Genomic DNA, 15,685 nt, shown 5'->3' with positions numbered 1-15,685 from the left:
ATGATGAATTTGGATAACAACAGTTTTATTAAATTTTCATGATAAACTTGGATAATAATTTTATTTTCATTAAATTGAGCAACTTCCAGAAATTTCTAGCAAGGAAAATTGAAAAGGCAAACATCAAATTGATTAATGCCAATAATTCGGTAGAATTTCATACAATGCCGTAGTATAAAATATGGTTTCCTTCCAATATATATATATATATATATATATATATATATATATATATATATATATATATATATGAAATTTTTTTCATTTTGGCGATCTTGTGCAATCTAGATTAAAACGTCATACGCAAATTTTTATAATCTGCCAGCCAGAATTAAACTACTTTGTTTAAGCTTAAAACTTTCTAGACCAGCAATATAGGAAACACTTCCGTTGGACATAAAAAAGCAGTGGTTCTATACATCTATTTAAAAATAAATAGAAGAAATATTTAGTGGCAAAAGGCTCTGTTTTTATAAATTATTAATGCTTACCATTTTATTTGCTATTTTTATGATATTATAATCTATCACTAACTTGAAGTAATTTAAATTTTCGGTTTGTAGGATCAGGACTAAAGACAATTAATTATATTGACTTTTATTTGTTTCAAACAGTGACACACGGTGGCCTTACACACTAGAATTTAATTTCTTTTTGGTCTCCGAATAATTTCTTTTTCTTTTGATTTGATTGAATAAATTGATTTGATATATTTGTGAGTGTGGGTGTTTGTAAATATATAAATATGTTTACATAAAAATAATACAAATAAAAAATTATATATATATATATATGAAAATTATATATATATATTATATATATATATAGTCATATTAATAATACACGAGTGTGTACGTTTAGATATAAATAATATATAATCGTACACATGTAGTAAGAGATATATGCAGGAAGGCACACACGTATTGCAGTGAAGGAGGCACTGTTATTGATCAAAGAACGGCGTTGTCAAGCAACATGCGGCTGCATGCTCTCGTGAAGCAACAAAGCATCAGCAGAACCATTTGAATATTTTCGCCTGCCTTCCCAGACATAATTTTAGTCGCTTTTGAATCGCTGGAGAAGGTCGAAAAGAATACTGCATTGAATATCGTATCGACATGTTAGTTTTTTTTTAAATTGAACTTTAATTTGCAAAAATTTTGAAAAAAATTCTTAAATTTAAAATTATACACCTAACTAGATAAACATCTCTTATTCGTTTTATTATTTTTGTAAACACTCGTCCATCACGTAGAGATACACACGTCATTATGACCGACCAGGAAGATTGTGTCTATAAAGCCAAGCTGGCTGAGCAAGCAGAGCGTTACGATGGTTAGTTGTTAAATTTGAAAATACATCTATAAATATATACTACAAAATAGTTTTGTGTGCATGACTAGTAACATTATTTAGTACGGAACGCAATTTTTTCCTTTAGCGTTGGAAAACTAATTTCATGATCTATTTTAATCTGATAAAAATCAATACAAACGCACAAATTACCTATAGCACACATGTGCATATATATATATATATATATATATATATATATATATATATATATATATATATATATATATTTACATCTTTACATTTATATAACTGCGTAAGATCGATTAACAGTAGGCAATACCAAACTTATATTGAAAACAACTCCAACAAATTTAGCGAACAACTTGTATGTAGTGATAGTCGTATTTTCTTATAAGGGCACGTTTTGTAATTTTTTTTGTACATGTAAAGCTTTCAACAACTTCAACGAAATTGATTGCTTCCAGTAGTTCCTTTTCTATGCTGAACAGTGCTGAGCCAGACAAACAATATCATTTAATTGAAGCTCACTGATACGTTAAAATGAGTTTCAGTTTGCTAAATAAACCCTCACAGAACGGAAGTGTTAGCATAATTTGCAAAGATTTTGTAGTTATAATTATTATTTGCAAGCGGCAACACTAACACATCTGAAATCGCTAGCCACTTCACTTCGGGGCTGCGTTGGCATGAAATATTGTTCTGCCCAGGTGAAAGAATTGCATGTCATGGTGCTGGGTAGACTGATTAAATTCAAATATAGAGAATAAAATATGAAGGTTCTCGCATCAGTGAAAGCATCTCTAGAAGTTGTTAAAGGTCATCATTAGCATATTTGTAGAATCTATAAGCCTGTGCAAAAGGATTGCACGTTTAGAAAAAAAACTTTCCGGTAGCTAAATGTTGTAAATCAGGTCTGATAAAAAAGGTTAAAGGTCGATTACATAGCTCATAGGTTCAGAGGAAACAACAACACGAAAACAGCGTATATGAATACGTGCTAAACGACGAAGCACGTGACAGGAGGACATCTTTTTGTCATATTCGAACCCGGTCAATAAAAAAAAATTTTAAAGTTACAAATGCTTTAATACAAATTTTGGCGCTCCTACGCTGAGGTTGCCTGAGTCCTGAGGCGGCGCTATCCCCTTGGTACTCCACGGCTTTTGAACAAAATATAATTAATTAATCGTGAGTGCGTGTGTGACGCGTGATTTTTTATACGTCACTATAACGTTCAGGCAGCACTGTCAACGATAGTAAAAGCTTTTAATTAAAAAATATTGTAATAATTTAATTATCATTTCAGAAATCCGTTTTTTAAATTTACATCTTTTAATAACCACTTGAAATTTTTTTTAACGCAAACGAATGATTTGAGGATGAAAAAGATGGGTGGCTAGCGGGGTTGTTATAAAGAATGGTCTAACTAAGCTCTGCACTGCGTAGATGTATTTCGAGTGTGAAATGATGTTAAAACTTTAGATGTTCTTGCTCTACTTGTTAATTAACATGAATCGGCAAGCAGTCTAATTTTAAAAATGTATAAATGATGTTCCATTGAGAAATGCAAATGTTAGGCTTTAACATTTGTTAACCTTGCACCAGTTTCAACAAAATCATTTTTAACCCAGTAAAAGAATAGCCCACAGACATTAATCAAAATATTGTTAATGTATGAGAACTACTCCTTTATTTAGGAGTCAAGTAACAATTTCATATCGGGAAAAATTACGGTTGCAAATCCAATGCATCGAAACATCATAGAATAACGCTTATTCCGAATTTGAGCCGGAATTGTATGTAGAAACTCACTAAATCTAAATCAGTCAGTAATTAGTACATAAACTGAATTCTTTTTTTAATTCCGGAACCAAGCGGGCAAAGCCACTTTGATCATTTGAAGAGCAAAATATTTTGATGCAAACAGGAAGATGCACATTAAGTCAAATAAATATTTAGTATTAGTTGTTTGTTGAAACCCATGCAATTTTGTAAGTAAGCCAACCATGGCTTCAGTCAGCCACTATTTTCTAAACAAAAAGCAATATTTTTACTTAAATTGACATGATTTTTCAGTTGAACATGGAATATTAGTTTTTGCTTATTTCGAGTTTATTTTAATATTTTATAAAATTCATTGTTTTAATGATAAATTTTAACATAAAAATCAGTTATCCTGATAGTGGAATACAATAATAACAAAAAATTTAGAAAAACAAAATTATAAACTTATTACCGCAAAAAATTTTTATTTATCCAGAAATATTTTGTTTTGAAAAAAATCTAAAAAAATTTTTATCAGAAATGGTGCAAAACATGAAAAAAGTGGCAGCAATGAATGTCGAATTGTCAGTGGAAGAAAGAAATTTATTATCAGTAGCATACAAGAACGTGATTGGAGCGAGGAGAGCTTCATGGAGGATTGTGAGCAGCATCGAGCAGAAAGAAGAGAGCAAAGGATCCAGCGCAAAGGTGGATCTCATCAAACAGTACCGGTTAACGGTTGGTTCTTTTAAGTCATGTTTCAGCATTCAAAATTCAAGTTTATTATAAAATTAATTAAATTTCAACCCAATAGATTGAAAAAGAACTGAAAGAAATATGCGATGACATTTTAGACGTTTTAGACAAAAATCTCATCCCATCGGCAAGTGCTGGAGAATCTAAAGTTTTTTATTATAAGATGTTAGCAAATTCTAGCGTTTTAATTATTAAAATTTTGCTTTAATATTTTAATATATTCATCAGGTACAGTTTATATAATTTTTCTAATCGAAAAATATTAATTGTCAAGTAAAGAACTGCATGTCGCTCTTGTTATTAACTGCATTTATAACGTTTTTTTCTTTGTAGGAAAGGTGATTATTTCAGATACCTAGCCGAATTTGCGTCAGGCGATCAACGAAAAGAAGCAGCTGAAAAAAGTTTACTTGCTTACCAAACAGCCAGTGACGCTGCCTCATTGGACCTGGCTCCCACTCATCCTATAAGATTGGGATTGGCACTCAATTTTTCGGTGTTTTTTTATGAAATTCTAGGATCACCAGATCGAGCCTGTCAGTTGGCTAAAACGGCTTTCGATGAAGCAATTGCTGAACTAGATGCTTTGAGTGAAGAGAGCTACAAGGATTCAACACTGATCATGCAGTTGTTGAGAGACAACTTGACGCTCTGGACATCTGATATGCAGGCTGATGAAGGTAATACAATTTCGTTATTTTGGTAATAAAGTAATATAATTTTATAATTATAAAGATTAAAATTCTGAAAACGTTAACATAGCTAACAATTTTTTTTAGAAATGAAATTTCAATGAATGAATCCACCAGTCAATCAATCAGACAATCAAACAAACAATCAATCAATTTATTAATACAGGCGATACAAGTCAAAAAGAAGAGCAAGTACAAAACGTTGAAGACGAAGAAAATAAGTGATTCAATCAATTAACCATTATCCAGTCAACCAGATGTCATTTTTGTATGTCTTGTGTTATTTGACATCATTTTATATCGCTCTAATGTGGAACGTGCTTTTATGATGAATTTATCTTTTTGTAAAATCACTTTCATTTAACGTTTTACATTGTCTGTTTTAAGATTTTTTGTTTTTACCTTTTCGTTGCAAAATTATTCTCATTTTTAAAATAATTTTAATTTTTTTAATGTTAACCATATCACAATAAATTCTGTTCAAAAATAAGAGGCGCCGTCATTAATAATAATGTCAACATATTTTTTGAAAGATGATAAAATGACAACTTAAGAAAGATTTTTAAGAACATAATACATTAAAATTAACCAATTGTTCGGAAATTAAATAAGTTATAACAGGCTGATGAAATTTTGTAAAATCCTACCTAACAACTCCCGTTGCTATGTTAATGTTTGTTATTATACTAATATGTTTTTTATATAGTTGAATGTAGAATGTTGAAATAAAATAAATAGTTTGAAATTAATAACTCTTTTTTAAATTTAAAAATTAAAAATTCATTTGCCAATAAATATTTAGAAACGGTTAGTAGAATTAATCTTGAACTCACTCTTAAACAGCGTAAAACTTTAACAAAGCAGGTGATAGGGCCAAAAATAAATGAGGCAGTATGTACTTGTGGGCTCTTCTTATACCATACGCGAGAAAAACTGTCGGAGGCGGCGATATGTCCAACTCAGGATTCAACAAGCCTATAGTTGCATGCACGTTGATAAATACAATGAAGGTAACTCAATAGAGACGCTGTACAAATCTAATAAATACAAAATACAAACATACAATGACATAAAGACAGTTCAAAGATTTTTAATTTAACTGGCGGTGAGGTGGTTAGAAATAGTAAGTGATGAGACGAAGGGAGGATTTTTAATAGTAACAAGTTGGTTGTTTAAGTTTATAAAAAAGTTGGTTGTAGTGCTGATGACAACCGGAGTATTGTTATCAATAACCATAAATTATAGTTGTGGAAGTTGTATGTTGATAATAATAATAATAATATTTATTAATGATATTTATGGTGATCGAGTTAATGATGGTGGTAGTGCAATGGCGGATGATTTAATTGAAAAACTGATAACTTCTGATAACCAATATTAGGGGGAACGGTTGTGGTGGTGTCGTTGCTGTTTTAACGGTGGTAAAATGTGAAGTGCGATTGGTGAATTTCAAAACTCATTAATATCTGATATTAATAATGTTAGTAATTATGGTATGGTCGGGCCCGAATTTACATGTGGGCTAAATGGGCTATAGCCAAGGGCGGCAAATTTAAGGGGACGTAAATTTTGCGAATAGGTAAAATAAATTCTTAAACAAGAGTATAAAGATATAATAATAGAACGAAATTATATAATTACTAGAAAAAAATAGGTTACTGAGCGAGTCGCAAATTATTATTCATACTTATGATGATAGCTACCATGTTATAATGTATTAATAAATGTATAAAATGCAGACTGAGTACATTGATTAGACGATCAAAGATGTTACTTCACACTGCATAGCAAAGCCATTCCTACGCAAGTTTTCGTTCTGAACATTTCCCGGAAAAATTAGAACTATATTTTATAACAAAATTAATTCGTTAATTTAAGAGAGTTTACAAAATGTTATATAATTATAAATTATTATTTAAAATAACATTAAAAAGAATTTTATAAAAAAAACATTTTTTCTGAAGACATTGTCAACCGATTTACCACTGTAAAATGATTATAATGAGTAAAAATGAGTTTCATAAAAGGTTTCTAGGACAAACGTATATTTTTACTAAGACTACACTAAAACTTCATTTATCTGATCTTGACCTTTCCGTTGCCCCCAAGCTCTACAAATCACTGGCAGGAATTTGACATTTATGAAAATGTAACTTTTGTAAAAGCCGGAATCACTGAGTACGAAGAGACGACTACAAAAAAAGAAAATTCTAAAAGGAGAGACCGGAGATCACGGAACTTTGTTAAAAATTCGATATAATGTATCCTGTTTTATTATATAGAAGGCCTATATGTAGTCTATGATTTTATTTTTTAATGAAATTTTAGAATTTGGGCAACAGAAATTTTATATTTATATTAATGTTAAAGGCGCCTGGTCCTGTTGTTACAGTGACTGGATTCTAATGCAAAGAGATGCTCGCCCATCATATGCAATGTGTTTGATGCGTGGTATTTACACGTATTCATATACGCTGTGTTTTTTGTCGTTGATACCTCTGAAGCAAGCGCAAAAGAAAGGATGACCTTTAATCTTAATCATTAGACCCGAGTTAAAAGACTACAAAGTTTCAATGCTTTAAGAATTTCTTGAAATATTATTGGTTGTGTAAAAGGGACGAAAGGCCTGAGGCCTACAGCGATGCCCACAAAAAAGAGGGAGGAAAAGTTATATGGATAGCCCAAGGGCGGCAAATTTTTAAATCCGCCTCTGTGAACGGTGGTGCTTGAGACGGTCATGGTGATATTGATAGTGGACAGACGGTAAATTGTGCATTTCGAGAGTCATTAATTTTGTGTCAGTAACTATAATATCGATAATGCCACTGATGACTGCAGGGGTATGGTGGGTGAATTACAATATTCTAAAACTGGTGATTCTCATAATGACATTAATATTGAGAACAGTGCTAAGTTTGATGGTTGCTGCAATGCAATGGAGTTGTGTAATCAAATTAGTAAACAGTAAAATTCAAAAATCGGCAACTTTTGATGTCAATACAGATGGTACCTACTGGTGGTGGTTGCGTCAGTGACGATGGCAATGAAATGATGAGTAGTAGAATGTTCTTCTATTTTCCAACAACAGCATTCACACATGGCGGGGTTAATGACTTTATAGACGTATATTTAAACATATCAATCATCATTAATAGATGATTTATATGTTTAAATATAAACGATGGCTTAGATGGTTTAAATTTGACAGAGAAGACAAACATGACAGATCTGACAAATAGTGCTTGGGAAGGAGTACAATATCGTTGACTGTTAGAACATGCCACACGCTCTCAAAATGCAAATTTGTCCAAGCAAGTATATTTTACATCAACATCAAACAACTGTCTTAATTGGAATTAAATAACTAAAAGTCATACTATATTTACTACCAATTAAATCCTGATGACTCCTACATCATCTCTTCTTTCCCACAGTCTACCAATAAAATATAGAATATTGTCGAAAATTTTGGAACTGGAAGTAAGGTAATCTCTTCCTCTATCTCTCTCAAGGAATTTTTTTATGGTACGACAATAATTTTTGTGTATATTTTTATCGTGAGTTCGACTAGTCCTGTGTGGCACTGGGCATTTTCGAATTATATGATTTTACTGAGTAACACACGAACGCGTAAAATATTCGATAACAATTTTATTAATCGACGGAAGTAAATGAAAAGAAATTGAACTAACTGAACTCTAGAATAATGTTAAAAATAATGTCAATGAACAAACTGGAATACAGGAATTAGAACTTCTTGTCGGGTTGGGCAACTTAGGAAATGTTTCTTGCCGTTCAATCGTACAACCTCGACGTGTGTGACCGATGGTGGTGTCGATACAACTCCGAGAAATAAATAAAATGAATGCAGAAAAATTACAAAAATCGGAGCCTATGGAAATTGCAAGCTGCGTGCGAAACTACACCAATGAGTATAGAATCCAGCAAAGAACCCTAGGTCCACAAATCGCACAAGAAAAACAAAAGAAGGAGGCGGATTCGTTTTCACAGAATTCAAGTCTCTTAGAAACCAGAATAGGCACCGATTATTCAAGGCTGCCCAACAAGTCAACCCAATGCGGACTCTCTTCCCTTAAAAAGGAAAAAAACTCTATATCAAAGCAAAATTAGATTTTGTTTCGGGTGTTTTTAAACATAAAAATTTCCAAGGTATGTCCAATTAATCAAAAAAACTACTAATTAAATTTTAAAATAATTTGTAATAATTTATGACGTCATCTAAATTGCAAAACAAAAAAAAATCGTCGTCACCTATCGAGTAAATTAACTTGCACCATGCCCCCTATCGATTGAATAAATTTTGCGTTGAAAACTTTGAAGTATTTTTAGTCAGTATTATTTCATAATTCTGACACTATTTTACCAAATTTGCACGCTAATGTTCAAGCCATAATTTAATTAAATTCTCAAGTATATCCGAATTATTTTAACTAAACCTGAGCACAAAAGTATATGTTCATGTTTTATTATGTCCTTACTTTCTGTCAAAAATTCATAAGCTAAGCCTGATTTTTTCCTTTTCTCTGGAATTTTCTACCTTCTCTTTGTAACTGCTAAATAAAGTTAAGAGCGAATCTGTTTAAAAAATCCATCATAAAATTTAGTAGTAAGTAATATTTTTCAAATCTTATTAGGAAATTGTTGTGTAAAGATACGCACGACGAAAACGAATTTTGGATTATTTTCTAGAAATCTTTCGTAAATTACCACGTTTTACATATTTACTGAAAAATGTAGCAGTCATTTTTTGGGCTCATTAAGATATGCTTCTGTAAAATGATTTAATTTGTTTTAACGTTTTTTTATTTAAATCAAGTATATATTATTGATAATAAATATTTATGTGTAACAAGTTGCAATTTATATAATTTAATTTTATGCTTAAACAATTAGAACTCGTTGAAATTTGCTAATTTTTTGGCTATAGCTCAAGTTTTTGTTTTTCTGTTAGAAACGAAAACAATCGATTTTCATCCAAAACGAGTTCGATACTCTTGGTAAGTTTTATTTAAATGTTCAAAACAGAGTGCTATTATTTTTTCAAATTTTAAATACATTATGTTCTTTCATCTAAATGTTCAAAAGTAAGAGTTTTTTGAAATATATGACATTATGCTGTTTTGTATGTGACTGGTTTTTGAACAGGACGTACAAGATCAATTATTTAGCTATTAAAACGTTTTGCTCAAAGGAAAATTTTTATTTAAAATAAAATAAATAAAAAAAAAAAAAATTTCATGTCAGATATTTTTCGTAATTTTTTAAAAATAAATTACCCATACTTCCGCATCTGGTATCCTCGTAACGTTTCAAGTTATTTTCAAGATTTTGTCTTAATATTATTAAATCATCGTACTCTTCATCTGGAAACTGGAAAATGTTAAATTTTTCTATCTATAAAATTATTAAAACTACCAAATTATTAAAAGGTACGAAAAATAAAATAAACTTTTAGTATGTTAAAATAAAATGTTAAAATAAACTCTTAGTATACTAGCACTTTGGTAATTTTTCAATACAATTATTGCCTTCGAAAAATATAATATAAAGGAATTACTTGAAAAAGAGAATCGTAAACAGCTTTGAAAGTGGGCATGTTCTCATTGTGGAAGACTCCCCGATTGCCATGCACAACAAAGATGCCTTCAACCTCAGCCTCCTTGCACGTGCTCATGTACATGCAGTGATCCGGTCTGTAGTTCCAGTTGCAAGATATTTCATGAAGTTTGTCTGCAATATATTAAACCAATTTAAAAACAACTATTTAATATTGAACACATCTAGTAACAGCGCTAAAAATCAATCATGTTTTATGGTATGTGATTGATGAGACAAGGATGGCCAAGAAATGATTTAATAAAACGTTATTAAGTTATTATGAGACTATTAAGTAGTGAAGTTAACTCAAAATTTCATTCCTGATATTTTCTAACAAATAATATCCTATACTGAATAATTTTTTTCTCCCTCTCGTACTCTTAGCATCACATCTCATCTCGTACAAATTGTTTGATGGTTGCCATCGGCGTAAACTGATTTTTTTAATAAGCGTAATAAATTAAACAACTTTGATTGGTCATCACCGAAACAATTTACTTTCGCAGCATTGTTATTGTTATAGCCAAACATACCTATTCTGCATATATAAGCAATAATTGATAAATGTTTATTACTATTAAAGTTCATAGAATGTTAGACAAACATTTAAATTTTTGTTAATCAGGAAATTCCATAAATTAGCATTGATTGCTAGAGAAACTCCTGTACATATATTTATTAATATTTGATTAACAAATTTTTTCTATGATCTTTTAATAAAAATCCACAACTGCTTCATGGCTTTTTATAACAAAAATCAAATTCCATATATTTCCAGCTCTATAGTCATTTTCAATTGCAAGACGTTTCATGACTTTCCTGCAAGCAGTGACTTGATACATTGCAAAAGTGATGTTATTGATTACGTTAAAACAACGTCGCCAAACTGCATGATAAAAAACAAATCAGGATAATCGTCAATAAAGGAAAAAAGTAACCAGGGTGGAAGTGGAAGTAGATGTTTATGAGGTCTTGGTCGCCCCACGTGATATCATATTTATATTTCCTGTGGAAGGATATAATTTCATCAACCCATTTGGTGTCTCTCATACGCGTTAAATTCATCAACATCACACCTGAGTTAATGCCTGAAAATAATATTATAAAAAGGATGCGATTTTTATTTTAAGAAGTTCATAACTAAAAGAATTAACAAATTTTAATCTGAACATCAGATAAAGTAAAAATTTGTATTTTTTGTAAATTGGATGGAAAGAAGGCAATGAAGGAAGAGAGACATGAACACACCATATGGAGGTACGAATGGGTGTCTTGCGAACCTGTTGTACCAGCCTGCCGATGCCTCTTCATGCTCCTTCGTCATTGACGATATTTGAATTGCATTGAAAGTCTCGAACACGTCCCAGAGTTTGTTGATAGGCTGAAGGAACAGCACATCGGTGTCCAGGTAGATGATGGAATCCACGCTTGCTAGGACTAGCTACGATGTGATGTGATCATCATTCATAACTGTCTTTATCATATTTTCAAGTAAATAGCTGATGGAATATTAAAGAACAAAATATAAGTGAACAACTTTGAAAGTGGACCGTTTTAAGTAGCATGTTTTCAGATGCAAAGCAAATGTTTGAAAGGGAACCAATCATTCAATTCTTTTTTTAAATTTTCTGATAATGTAGTCGCAACATAGCAGGTTATTTAGATTAAGTTAAAACTGACAACTAAAAATCAGATATAGCCAACTCAAAAACGCATCAATTTTTACTACTCTTTAAATAAATCTTCCACTTCAATTAAAAAACGTCAATAAATCAAAAACTTTAAACACTAACGGGCAGAAAAATTCGTTGAGTGGCACAAGGTTTAAATAAAGTTTTCCATTCTGCTTCATCGACATATGGAGGATATTGTATGGCGTAAATTTTATAAAAAAAATTTGAGAATCGTTGCTGATATTTGAGAAACTGAATAAAAATTGAACAATGTTTGTTAGGTTGAACTTACAAATTGTTTTGCAAACAAAAAGTAAAAAATATCTGCATTAATAATTCATGGTTTTTTTAATCATATGAAACCTTTTTTATTTTTTTTATTTAATACAAAAAAAAGTAATAATTTAGCAAAAAAAATAAATAACAATCTATAATTATAGTCAGAAACAGGAGAGCCTCGACAAATCTTGTTAACTGAAGATTTGGTTGTAAGTAGAGTGTATGAGTAACGGAGAAATAGGTATGCATAAGACTGAACGGATCAGAAATGTTGACAGGTATCAAATGTTCATACAAACAAATTGAAAGATGTGTGCTTGATTTCAAACTTTTAAAAAAATAATTCAAGCTTAAAAAAACTACTTTATAACCTTTTTGTCAAAGTTCATCTCTTTGTCATCAGTGAACAGATGAAAAAGAACATCATATTTTGTGATAAGCATGACTGACTTTATAAGTGTAAAAACTTCATCAAATTTATTTCCACAGGACACCATTCCAACATGTATGAAAATCCTTAAGTTGTTTAAAATAATAAATGTTTAATGTATACTTTTTGTAAACTGAAAACGGTTGTAAAAAGCATTATTTCAATTTTTATAGATATTTTCCATAAAATTAGAAACAGAAATCTAAATGTTGCTGCTATTACGCAATGGCAGGGTTCGAACACTGTGTCCGAATCACAAAAACAATCATACCCGAATGACGCGGTGCTTGCGTGTGCATAAATAATGTGTACGTGCGTCGTGTGGTGTGGATAGTACAGCCTGTGTGGCAAGGAAGTTTAATTACAAGTAAGTATAGAATAAAAAAAACTGTGGGATCGGAAATCACTTCGTATTCGAACCCACTCACTGCAAAAGAGGGCAGGTGCTCTGCTAGGCACCCCAGTTTTTATATTTAATTTTATTTTATAGTTGTTCAAAAATAGTTAATGAAAAATTTAGTTTAAAAAAATCAGTTAAACGCTAAAAAAATGTTATTATATTATTAATTAAGATGTTAATAAAGTAACAGTTATTATTATCTTCGTTATAATTAGTCATTAATTAAATAATAGATGAAAGATGAATTAACTTGTTGTTGCTGCTGTAATTTTGTGGACGGACTGGATGAGACTCTTCGTTGCATCCTTCTAAGTCCTCACCGTCACAAAAATCATTCACCGAGGAAACAGACTGAACGAGGTGTAATAAAAATACGAGTCGCCACGAAGCGCTAATGCCCAGCTTCATGGCCAAACTCGGAAAACCAAGAAAGCAAAATTGTTGTAAATAGTTGTTGTTATAGAAAGGCGAAAGGAGCACGTTAAATGCACACATGCGGCAGCACATATATATATATATATATATATATATATATATATATATATATATATATATATATATATATATATATATATATACGGCAAACTGTAAACAAGAGCAACTATTGAACGGCTTCGCACGCGTGCTATCATTCATACAATGGATGACGCACACGCTCGCGTTATTTGATCGCATTGTGTCGTGGATGCCATACATGCGTCAGTACATATATAACGTACGAAAGATGTTTTTTATTTTATCGATAATTTATTCCTTCTTCTATCACATGGTTTTCTCTTTTTTCATGTTTGAACTTAAATAATATGAAAAAAGGAATGTGTAAAATGTTATGTAGCTGAGAAACAAACAAATTACTTAAATATGTTTCATTGACTCTTAATAATGCGTGTACCTGTTATGTCAATCGAACATTAATTTTTCCTGTTTGTTTTAGCATAGGCGTTAATTCTTCCTTTTTAATTTGTCACATTTTCATCTGTTAATTGTCAGAATCTGATTTTTAAGGTTTGAAAACATTCTGTTATATGAAATACATGTTCAATAAACAAACCACTGAAAATCATTCAAAGGCTAACTTTTTAATTATTTAACATCATTGATCGAGAACTGCTTGAAACCAGAAAAAAATCAACCTAAGCTGTTTATGAAAAACATTTAAAAAACTTCTAGAAAAAAAGTTACTGTTCTATAAGGAATATGTTGCTTCACCTATATATTATTACATTCTTCAAAAGATAGTACCATTGTAACGCACCGGTTTACGATCGTCTTCTTGTTCTAACTTCTTAACTCGTGTTAAACGCTCTTTTGCTAAATTTGCTTTTTCTGGCCCTTTTCTACTCTCTACCTCCTTCTCTGACGACTTCTCCATCAATTACAAAATTCAGAGCGGATCTTAAGAACCATCTGTTTTCCAAATTCATTGAGCATCGCTGTTGAACATCGCGTAAATAGCGCTTTATAAACTGATTGATTGATTGTAAGCTCTTCAGCAATAGCCTGAAAGTTACAGAATCTGTGCTATAAAATGATGGTCAAACTCAGGAACATAGAACAAATTGATATATTTTTAAAATATAAAAAAGTTTCTGTAAAATTTCGAACAGTTTTTACATTATTTTCCAAAATAGCAGACAAGAGTAGAAAACAAAATCCAATTCGGAATAATCAAAGGGGATGCATAAGGATGTGCAATAGTTGAAAATTGAACTGAGCAACACAGAGTTAACGAATATGTTAGATATCAATATTAAACCGGATTGATACTAATAATAAATTTATAAAGCACCGTGATAAGCGATAAGCTGCCGTCAAAATTCATCATTGAATTAAACGCAAAAAACTTCTTTAAAGCTGAATGTATTTCTATTTATATGGTCATAATCTTATGTAAAAATAACGGCATTCGATTACTCAACCACATTTTAGTAATATACATAACTTGTAATTGTTAGTTATTGTGTTCAACTTCTGTTTAGGTATAATTTGTAATTTATGCGGTTGAATCTTTGAACTTATTATTTGGTTAATAAATGTTTTTTGGTTTATTACCTATAGATAACATATTTAAATAAATGTAGTTTCAAGTTTTATGGTAGGCATTTAACTAAATGTCAGTAACAATTAACTTTTAAATTAATTTATAATTATTGTTGGCGCTTTTGAGATTTTTATTGAAAAGCGATTTATAAATTTTCATTTAATAATAATAATATATAAAAGTTACTTATAACTTATAGTATAATATATATATATATATATATATAACAATTATAATATATATATATATATTTTTACAATATTCTATAAATTCTACCGAATGTTTGGCGTTAATATTTGTAGTTCGTTTTTTCGATTTTTCTCACTAAAGTTTTTTGGTGAACGTTTAGTTTATTAAAATTCAAAATAAACTTATTTTTCGAATTCATGCTGCAAATAAGGCCATATTTCGATTCCGAATGAATCATCGTCAGTGCTCCTTGTTGTATATATAGGGAAATATTTGTAATTGTTAGTTATTGTTAATTATAATTAACTAATTAATTAATTAATTAACTAATTAATTAACAATAATTATAAAGATTAACTTTGACGTTGTAAAAATTAACTTTGGTGTTTTAAAATTGAACTTTGATGCGAATTAGGTGTCAGGTTTCTTAATTGGCTGGTCATCTTCTTTGGTCTCCTTTTCTTCATCGATAGCATCATATTCTTCTTTGTCACTATTTACGATGCTAGTTTTTATTACTTCTTG

General features: G+C 30.4%; 3 protein-coding genes across 3 annotated transcripts; 2 read left to right on the top strand and 1 right to left on the bottom strand.

Moving 5' to 3' along the window:
- Positions 1–1,271: 1,271 nt before the first annotated feature.
- HELRODRAFT_64550 (hypothetical protein) lies at positions 1,272–4,543 on the top strand (the record flags this gene model as incomplete). The annotated part of the gene is made up of 4 exons (XM_009017235.1): positions 1,272–1,335; positions 3,620–3,819; positions 3,896–4,002; positions 4,171–4,543. 4 exons carry the CDS (start codon positions 1,272–1,274, stop codon positions 4,541–4,543), a joined length of 744 nt encoding a protein of 247 aa, XP_009015483.1.
- Positions 4,544–5,422: 879 nt separating this feature from the next.
- Positions 5,423–8,660, top strand: HELRODRAFT_160254 (hypothetical protein; the record flags this gene model as incomplete). Its single annotated transcript, XM_009017234.1, has 3 exons — positions 5,423–5,539; positions 8,274–8,343; positions 8,401–8,660. The coding sequence occupies 3 exons, from the start codon at positions 5,423–5,425 to the stop codon at positions 8,658–8,660; spliced, it is 447 nt and encodes a 148-aa protein (XP_009015482.1).
- Positions 8,661–9,785: 1,125 nt separating this feature from the next.
- On the bottom strand, positions 9,786–12,597 carry HELRODRAFT_155673 (hypothetical protein; the record flags this gene model as incomplete). Its single annotated transcript, XM_009017233.1, has 6 exons — positions 9,786–9,920; positions 10,108–10,280; positions 11,087–11,236; positions 11,397–11,589; positions 11,942–12,058; positions 12,472–12,597. The coding sequence occupies 6 exons, from the start codon at positions 12,595–12,597 to the stop codon at positions 9,786–9,788; spliced, it is 894 nt and encodes a 297-aa protein (XP_009015481.1).
- Between the last annotated feature and the right edge of the window lie 3,088 nt (positions 12,598–15,685).

Source organism: Helobdella robusta, assembly GCF_000326865.2.
Source record: "Helobdella robusta unplaced genomic scaffold HELROscaffold_2, whole genome shotgun sequence".
In the NCBI taxonomy this organism is placed as follows: domain Eukaryota; kingdom Metazoa; phylum Annelida; class Clitellata; order Rhynchobdellida; family Glossiphoniidae; genus Helobdella; species Helobdella robusta.
Note: the sequence above shows the minus strand (reverse complement) of the source record. Positions and strands in the feature narration are given on the sequence as shown.